General features: G+C 47.6%; 1 protein-coding gene across 4 annotated transcripts; it reads left to right on the top strand.

Moving 5' to 3' along the window:
• Window positions 1-662: 662 nt before the first annotated feature.
• Window positions 663-9163, top strand: atxn7l1 (ataxin 7-like 1). 4 transcript variants are annotated; one of them, XM_085901631.1, is made up of 12 exons: window positions 663-854; window positions 1398-1448; window positions 2605-2709; window positions 4271-4457; window positions 4869-5230; window positions 5949-6031; window positions 6107-6324; window positions 6516-6750; window positions 6856-6977; window positions 7393-7833; window positions 7926-8136; window positions 8574-9163. In XM_085901631.1, exons 1-12 carry the CDS (start codon window positions 758-760, stop codon window positions 8589-8591), a joined length of 2130 nt encoding a protein of 709 aa, XP_085757757.1. In that variant the 5' UTR covers window positions 663-757; the 3' UTR covers window positions 8592-9163. The 4 variants fall into 4 exon arrangements, with proteins under 4 accessions (XP_085757757.1, XP_085757756.1, XP_085757755.1 ...); XM_085901630.1 differs by lacking the exons at window positions 663-854; window positions 1398-1448 and adding an exon at window positions 3956-4063 and having other exon boundaries at window positions 2608-2709; window positions 7926-9163; XM_085901629.1 differs by lacking the exons at window positions 663-854; window positions 1398-1448 and adding an exon at window positions 3952-4063 and having other exon boundaries at window positions 2610-2709; window positions 7926-9163.
• Window positions 9164-9179: the final 16 nt, after the last annotated feature.

Raw genomic sequence — 9179 nt, 5'->3', positions numbered from 1 at the left:
CACAGGAGGGCAGCGTAGTAGAGTAAAGCACATGGAAACCTTTTAATAGACCTGACTCCTGGTTAATGTAAGAGGTAGGTGACCTGAATTTTACTCTTTGTTTCATGAAAATGAATTTATTATTTTTAAATCCAATCAGATTCCAGCCCCTGCATTTTGCCGTATCAATCTAATCTGCCCAGGACATCCAGAATCAATTCTGGCAGATGTAACTAAAACGATAAAAGCAATTTAATGGTTTTGTTAATCTAACCCATCCATTTGTCCTCGATGACGTCAGAATTTTCAGTCCTCCGATTGTTTTGTCCAAGAAAAATTGTGTCATGCAAATTCGACCAGCAAAAAACGCCTCAGCATCACTGGTGAGTATGATTATTTTTTTTCTATTGTTTTTATTCATGATTATTTTTTTCTATTATTTTTATTCAGGAAAACAACCTTGTTGCGATGTGAGGAAGGTGACCAGGTGAGAATATATATATCCAAGACGTAAACCAAGCAAAACATTAAATCGTTTATTATTTATAAACAACAACAAAAAACACAAGCCAATCATTTCATCATTTCTTCACCACCCTGAACTTCTGACCTCACAAGAGTTGTGACCCTCGCTTGTTCCTCCATCCCTCCCGACAAGAACCGATTACCACCGAACGGTGTCGGAGATGACGTCACTAGCTCGTTTCCCTCGCCTGCTGCGTGCGAAGGAGCGAGAGAGGAAGGACGGCTCGCGGCAAAGCAACAAGGAGGAAGAGCAATGGCGACACTGGCTCGCCTCATACCGAGTCCGGATAGCTTTCTCAGCGAGCCTTGGTCTTCGTTCGTCGGTGCGGCTCAACTGCGTCTCGTTGACGGTAAGTTGCGAAGGTGCGCGGCCGTTGACGCTGGTGTTTTTTCTTTCTTTTTTTTTTTTTTTACGGGCAAAGTGTCAGGAAGTACCCCCCCCCCCCCCTTCACCCTCACCTCCACCCGCCAAGTGTTCTGTGATTGACTCGCCTCTTCCAACTAACCCGTCTGTCAAAAGCAGCCAAGTAACTGTCAAAAAAAAAAGACGAGTGCCAAATGGCCAATGGAGAACCCGACGTGTGGGCCACGCACTACCGAAGCAGCGAGGCGAACATTGACGCTGTGTGTTTTCGGCCCACTTGACTCCGACAGTGCACCGAAGCTATGTTGGAACGATCCACTACTCGGAACTTTGGTTAGCTGCTTTTTTTGACAGCGACAACGAAGGGGGCGGGGGGAGTGAGCTAACAAGCTAATGCTAACTACTGTGTATACGTGCGCCCTCCTCTCTTCTCCCCCCCCCCCCCCCCCCACCCTAACCTCCCCCAGGCCGCAAAGTTTTGAATGCGTCTTTATTTTGGAGTTGATAGTAATATTTTGTTTCCACGTAGACTCGCTTTTGGAGAAGTGCCACGGAGAGCTTTGTGCTGTCAATGAAGAAGGTGAGCGGGAGAACTTGGAGTTGTCGAGTAAGCCGCGTGTTGCGGCACACTTGACTTACTGGATTGTCAACAAGTCGACAAAATCAATTGCAGTTCGGAGAGCATTCTTGTTTTTAAAAAAAATAATATGTAAAATCCACTTTGTACTTTTAAGTTTATGGGTTTTTGTTGATGTGAACAAAAACAGTGCAGGTAAAATAGAAAATTGTGTTTACATGCAGGTAGAAAGAAAGTAATTTGTGTTTACATTTTATCAATATGTTGAATGATATTTTTAAAGACTACAAAAATCGGGGAAAATGTCTTTCAAATTCAAAACAATCGATCATTACTGTATTTTTACGACTTTATTAGAATTGTATGTTTATTTTATAATGCACCGACAGTTTACTTTACCTTTGACATACAGCATCACAACAACAAGGAATGACACCGTTGTTGTTGGAAAACAAAAAGCTTGGGCTTTTATTTTGCTTGATTCCCTTTTTATCATAGAAATGATGAAGTCGTTACAAATACGGGAAACAAAACAAGCACTCGCACGATCAGAAAAATTGACCTTTTATTTCACATCATCGCCACACTTTTTCGGCAGCTAACTTCGCTTTACGACAGTGTAGAAGTAGGACAAGCGAATTTTTGTGATCACCCAATAAATATTTTGAACTTGATTATTTCATAACAATCTTGGGTGACAAGGTTGAGTTCAAAATATCCACCAATAAGCTTGTACGATCCGAATGCTGCACTTTGGGAGTTTTGGTGGAGTTCCTTCACACCTTGTTGATATAAATACTTCCAGGCGCAGAACGTCACTCTGTTGAATCACCGCAGAGCCGCAGCCCTCATGTACACACAAATAAACACGCGGCTAGCGAAAGTCTTCACACGGGCTGGTCAAATACCACCCCCGCTCCCCACGACCACACACGCTTAATCTCCAGTAAGAGCCAGAGTGGAGTTTTTTTTCCTCACTGAGTCTTCGCCGTTCCTCGACGCTAATAAATGAAGACTTGAGATCTAAATGATTTTTTTTCTAGTGTTCAAAATTTGTCGTATGTCTTAAAATTGTACGGTGTGTTTCCGTGTAGAGTCGTGAGGAAATCATTGATTGGCCGCTTTGTGTGATGACGCTGCTTCTCGCTGCCGTCCTCAGGGATGCTCCACCGCCGTCTGTTTCCAGTGCTGGAGGACTTTCATCTCGTTGTCTGCCATGTCTGCAATCAGGTGGTCACTCCTCGGGGCTTCCTCGCACACTACGGTACGATGAACTGTCTTGAGTATTTTGCCGACTTTTTTTTTTCACTCACCGGCTCAGTAGAATGTGAGGATGAAAAATGATCTCAGCGCCTTAATCATGCAAAATGAATTTTTATATTCGATTAATCGACGGCGTAATCGTAATTCTCAAAATATTGGATTCAATGAGCTGTTGACCACTGCCGCACTTTGTTTGCTCTCACGAAAAAGCCGAGCACTCCAATTAAATCGCACGTACGCTCTCATCGGCGCTCGCCGATTGCGACCGGGCTCGCTCTCATCAGCCTGCGAGCTGCTCCCGCTGCCGGCACCTGCTTCAACCTCAACGTCTGTTTGAGGTCGAGGGTGCGCACACACACACACACTTGGCCACACAAACCGATTTCGGAGCGAGACGAGCGACACCGGCATAATTGCATGCGCACGCATTTCTTACTTTGAGTTTCTCAGCGGAAAGAGGTCAGTGGTATTGTGAGGGCTCACGCACACACACAGACGCACGGTACTGGCAGCCACTGTTGTTTTGTCCCCGCTTCGACAGCCCAGCCCCCCCCCCCTCGTTGTTTGCAGCGGTTCCGCTTGCTGACACGCACACAATCGGCGGGGCGGGGGGAACAACAGGTTTAAAACGCACTCGTTATACATGCACACAACACCGTGTCATAACAACTTTAGTTTGGGTTGGAGACATTTCTTGATTGCCTTTTTTAAAAAATATATTGATCAGCGCCTATCCCCCCCCCCCCCCCGTCTCTCCCGGCCTTTTCTCTGTGTAAACGACACAGCTGGGCGTCCTCATCACGCACCCGGTCCGAGCCAATCGGCGAGGTCGACGGCATCGCCATAACGACGCTAGCCGGCGTGCCCTTGCAGTCGAGTGGCTCAGCGACCTTGCCCGGGCAGCCGTCCATTTATTGTAAATCGGTACGCCGAGTTCCCGAGCAGCGGCGGACGAGTCTCTGGATGTCCCTACGCTCGCCGAGTATGAAATAATCGGACTCGACGCTAGCTTGCATACCTGCGAAGGCGACTGCGGACTTTATTCTCTCTGAATACAGCTGCCTCTAAACCTCGGCTTCCTAGTTTTGTTTACTCACCTGCCGTCCGCACACGTGTGAAATTAATCACGCCGATAGATAAGCACGCCAGACGTCATTACTCGTGTGTGTACGCTTGTGTTTATTTTTTTTCTCCCCCCGCCCCCCCCTCTTCCTCCCCGTTTCCTCTGTGTCCATTCATTCAGGTAGTTGGGGTTTAGTTTCCCAGTGAGACAGAGAGCAAGAATCCTGGAGCGCACCCCTCCCCTTCCACCCCCTCCCCACTCTGCTCCCACAAAGACATGCATAGCAAGAACCGTAAGTGTGAGCTCCTCTTCTCTTGATTTATTCCCCTGCCCGCTTCTGGCTCGTCCGCATCCGCTCGCTCGCTCGCTGATCAGCTCAGACTCCAAAATGTATTTATAATTGATGACCGCGGCGAGTTTGCAGTGGCAGCTCGAGCGGGGGTTTCGCAAGGACACTTTTTGACGTCGATGTGTAAACGCTTCTGTTGTCTGGTTTCAGAGAAGCGCCACAGCTCTCCCGTCCCTTCGAGGAACCCGCTGGTCCTCATGAAGGCCAAAGCCCCCGCCGTGGCCGGCGGTCCCGGGGACGGACTCCCTTTCCGGATCCCCAAAGATTACCCTCACTCACGCTTCAGCAAAGCACCGCTCGCCGTCTATCCTCCGAAGGGAATTCGGAACAAATCATGGTTGGCACCTATTATTACTTTGTTGAAATAAAAAGAGCGACTTTATCAATTCTCTGTGCGGGAGTCTTTCAGCATTGTCGCCTCGATATTTTATTTTTAACAAAAAATATTTGGAAATATTTAGGTACATTTAATTAGGCCCGTTTTTTTTTTTTTTTTTTTTTAATTGTATTATTTTTAGTTTGAAGTCTGCTTTGTTGCAGAAAGACGCTCAGAAGGTCAGTTGACGTGCGGATCAATTTCTGATCATTTGCCAAGTCGGCTCGTTTGCTTTTATTGCATCACCTCTGGCCTTTGAAATAAAGTTTCGGAAGATGATGCAATCATAGCCGTTATCTTTTTTTTTTTTTTGCCCCGCACAACTGCTGGCTTGTCCAAATAAAATGACGCCCGGCCTCTTCTTTCCTCCAGCGTCTCTCTTCCGGTCGTGAGCTTGGAGAAGATACCGTCCCTCAGCCGAGCAAACTCCACCTCACAAGTCCGCCTCGCCGCCCCCTCGTCCTCTCCTTCATCATCCCCCCTCAAACACTCGCCGCCCTCTCCCGCCGCCTTCCCAAACGAGAAGATGCGCAACGGCGGGCCGTCCACGCCGCGTTCCTCGCCGTCGCCTCTTGACGGGCGCCCCGGCCCGGCGCGCTCCCCTCTCGACCGCCGGCCGGCCTCCTCGTCCTGCCCCTCTCCCGCTCACAGGCCGCCGTCTCAGCTGTCATCGCCGTCACCTTCAGAGAAGAAGAATCAAAACGGCACCAAGGCTTTTTCTTCCAGACTCTCAGGTCAGCCGTCGTGTGTCGTCTTGTGCCATCACGCTGCAGTGAATTTGTCTCCATGAGCAACTTTGCCGTGGAATTCCTGCGCTCGTGTACGCATGCGCGTCGTCAGTTCACACACTCACTCATTCTTATCTCAGCAACGTTTGGAGAGCGTCCAGCTTGAATATTTGGCTGCAGACAAGATGGCCAGAGGGAGACTTTCCCCTCCTCTTTTCACACATTCTCACTCTCCCCTGCCCCCTTCTGCCAGATTTCCAATCTGTTAACTACTTTTCTTAGAACTATACTCAAAATGTCTGACTTTAAAAAAAAAATATGTGGCGGTTCCTTTTTTTTCCCCTCCCCCTGTTCAGCTATCTTTCTCTTCTCACGTCCATATTGTACTCATCTTTCAGTCTTCCCACTGTTCCTGAGTCATGATTTAATAGTTTTAATAATTTATTTTCTCTTTGCTGTAGCTGTTGGCACAGGAAAAGCACAGAGGCTTCCCTAGTGTATTTTTTTTTTTTTTTTAATCTTTTTTTTTGGGGGGGGGGGGCGCTTTCAGTCCTCACTTGTTGTCATGAACCTCACGGAGCAATTTGGAGTTTAAATCAAAGTGTTTTATTGTCAAACTAGCTTGTTCTTTTCCTCATATGAGTTGTGCAGCAACTGAACCAGATGCAGATGGAGTAAATGCGCTCAATGTGACGGTCGTTTATTTCTTTTTTTTTTTTTCCAGGAAGAGTATTTGACCCGAATAAGCACTGTGGCGTCCAGGACCCTGAGACCAAACAGCCGTGTACGCGCTCCCTCACCTGCAAGGTATCGCAAATAACAGATATCAATAAGTGCCCAAGTGGCAAAATTTAGGAATCCAATTTTTCCTTCTTCTTACAGACTCACTCCCTAACCCACCGTCGAGCCGTTCCCGGCAGGCGGAAACATTTCGATGTCCTCCTGGCCGAACACAGAGGCAGGACCAAGGAGAAGGACAAGAACGGCTGCAGCCCAAGTGTCACCTCGCAAGACGTCGCTTGTCCCAGCAAGCCGCACTGCCCGAACGGACGCCCTCTGTCCACGCTGAAATTAAAACTGGCAAACGCACACATCCCCAGGTAAGAAGAGGAGTGCTTGTGGAGTCTTGCTGTTTACGGTATCCCCACCAGGGGGTGCTGTAAACGAAAATAGAGGATGTGATTGTTTTTACACTTGGAGATAAAATACTATTTTTGGACGTGACCAAATTCATATCAGTTATCGCTGAAATTATCATTAATATAATAATTATGTTTTGTAACTACTCCAGGGTTCCAGGCACCACCACTTCCATGCCTCAGCCTCCACCACCAGCAACCTTTCCTGCCCCAGCACCCGCCCCAGTCCCGCCCTCCCACCAGGAGCTTTCACCTCAGCCTTGGACGACCACATCCAGCGGGGATGGTGATCGGCTCTCCAGCGACGAAGGCGACGCACCGACTCCCGAGGAAGCGCACGGACCCGCCGCCATTCACTTCTCAAACCACCACCCTCAACCTTCCGGGGTGAATATGGACTTATTTTGAAGCTGCTGACATTTTAGTTGTCAATGACATTTCAAATCAGTCTGTAATTTCTCATATTTTCTTTCTCGCCTTTTCTGGACGCAGGTTTGCATATTCAGCAGCAGGCTCATGGGACGAGGCCACTACGTGTTTGACCGGCGGTGGGACAGGATGAGGGCGGCGCTCCAGAACATGGTGGAGAAGCACCTCAATGCACAAATGTGGAGGTCCGTGTGTATTCTCCTATCTCTTTGTATAGTAGATAATTTCTTAAATCTTTAATTGCACAAAGCTCATTCAATTAAAAGGAGCAAATAGTTAAAAGAGAATTCAAACAATATGGCAAAATTAATTGACGAGATGCTTGAAAGGGCAATTTTATTCTGAAATAATCAAAAATACTTGAGGAAAGGAGCGGAAATCTTTTTTTTTTTTTAATTCTAATTCTTAATTAATTTTAATCCTTATCATTCTAATTTTGTATCCATGTAAATATGCCCCCCCCCCCCCCCCCCTTTAAAATAGGCAACTTTTTATTTTGGGACTGTTTTTATTGTGTGGTTATATTTCGAACCACGAGGTGGTTCTTGGAAAAAGTGTCTTTGGTCTTCCCTTAAAGAGACCTTGTGCATCTTGTTCCAGAAAGGTTCCTCCAGCTGCTGAGAGCCTGCCCACCCTTTCGCCCTCTGGCACATCCCAACAAGCGCCCCCTCCCTCTCCCGCGTCGGACACTTCCTCTCTTTTTACCGCTCCGTCCGGTCCCTCCTTCCCTCATGCCGCGTCATCACCCGGAGCTTTGACTTTCAGAGATGCCCCTCAGCCTCATGCCACTCTGGGCGCACCCCGCCACAGCGCGCACAGGGCCAGCCGCCCAACCAAAGAGAGAGAGGACTCTATAGCGGAAGCAAGGAGGAAAAACTCTTCCTACGCCTGCTCCTTTCGGAACGGGACCAGCGCTCACGGAGCATCGGCGGGGCCGGGCGCTAAAAAGGGACACGGTCGGGCGGGGAACGGCCTTTGGGGCTACAGCGGCCACTGGCTAACGAAAGCTGACGGCACTCACGGCCAGAATTCAAATAACAGGTAGGTGGAGGTCTGCGGCGTTTTGTACATCAGGATCCAGTTGGAGCTCACTAAATGTCATCAAGTGCAAATTCCCTTCGTCTGCTCCCCAGTGATCTTGGCAGCACCAATATATCCTACTCATCCAGCAGGGAGCTGGCAGCCGCTCCCTCCCCCGGAGCCTTGAATTACGGGCAAAAAGCAGAGGGGAGGAAGAGGAAGAGCGCCGGCGCTTACGAAGGGAAGACCGGCAACAAGGTGAACCGGCTGGGAGCTGCCGACGGCTTCTTCGGGAACCGGAACGACAGCGAGTCCCAAAGACAGGTAGGCTGTCTTTTCATTGAAAAAAAAATAAAATAAAATGCAGCAAACCCACCGTTTCAAACCCCAAAAAATAAAAATAAAAAGCAACTGAAGGTTATTGTTAAATACAAAACCGAAGAAAATCAGACATATATTTAAAACAACAAAAAAGTACAGCGAAATCAACCGCAAGCACACTAGCTTAATGCTAATGTGTAAATTGAAACACCATAGACGGGCTGACGGAAATTAGCATCAATGGTTAGCGGCAACACGCACAACTGGCGTTTGCTCTTTTATCAGATTTTACAACTAGTTGCATTTAGTTGATATCAAAAGTTTACAAATGGAGAAGTAATGAGAAAATTGCCACTTGTTTCAGTATAAAAAAGGAAAGAAAAAAAAAAAGGTACATGAAACAACTTGCTGTGGATGAAAAGTCTTCTTTCTCCCCACAGGCCAAGTTGCATCACTGACACCTGTTTGGTAGAATGTCGGGTAATGACCCTCACCACTCATAGCCCCCCCCCCCTCCTCACTGACAGACCCTATGGGAGCAACGTCTCCCCATTTAGTTTCGTTCCGGGCCCCACGTTCTGGTCTGCTTTTCACTCTCGACTTTGGAGGACAGGAAAAACGGAGACGACGGAGTCCAAATGTTCATGAGGAATTCTTTTTTTTTTTTCTTCCACTTTTCTAGTGTGGTCAGCTAACAAGGAACTCCTATAGGACTGGCACGTCAGCTTCGACATTTTTTTTTTTCTTGCTGTGACGTTTGCTTGACTGCAAACTTTTTCAGTTGGGTTCTAACCAGCTTTCTTGGTCCTCCCTTCCTCCCTCCTTTTTTTTTTTTTTACTCCCCATTTTATATCAAGCCGCTTTTTACGCGGACTCTCCTCGCGGTCTTTTGTCCCGTGTGCATTGTGTACACCCAGCATGGCTGTGTTTAAAGTGCTCTTACTGCCCTCGTCCTCCCCTCGCAACAGCTTCCAGCAGTGCCACCTTAGGGCCCCCTTCACATTTAAAAAAAAACAAAAAAAAAACAAAACATTAATGCCGTTCAA

This window comes from Syngnathus leptorhynchus, chromosome 21 (genome assembly GCF_054491065.1).
Source record: "Syngnathus leptorhynchus isolate UIUO chromosome 21, UIUO_Slep, whole genome shotgun sequence".
NCBI lineage: Eukaryota > Metazoa > Chordata > Actinopteri > Syngnathiformes > Syngnathidae > Syngnathus > Syngnathus leptorhynchus.
Note: the sequence above shows the minus strand (reverse complement) of the source record. Positions and strands in the feature narration are given on the sequence as shown.

Bases quoted from the DNA above. Each gene is read 5' to 3' on its own strand.
- atxn7l1 (XM_085901631.1), top strand. From the start codon at position 758: ATGGCGACACTGGCTCGCCTCATACCGAGTCCGGATAGCTTTCTCAGC. The intron at 1,449-2,604 runs GTGAGCGGGAGA...TGCCGTCCTCAG, and splicing joins TTGTGCTGTCAATGAAGAAG to GGATGCTCCACCGCCGTCTG. The intron at 6,751-6,855 runs GTGAATATGGAC...TTCTGGACGCAG, and splicing joins ACCACCCTCAACCTTCCGGG to GTTTGCATATTCAGCAGCAG.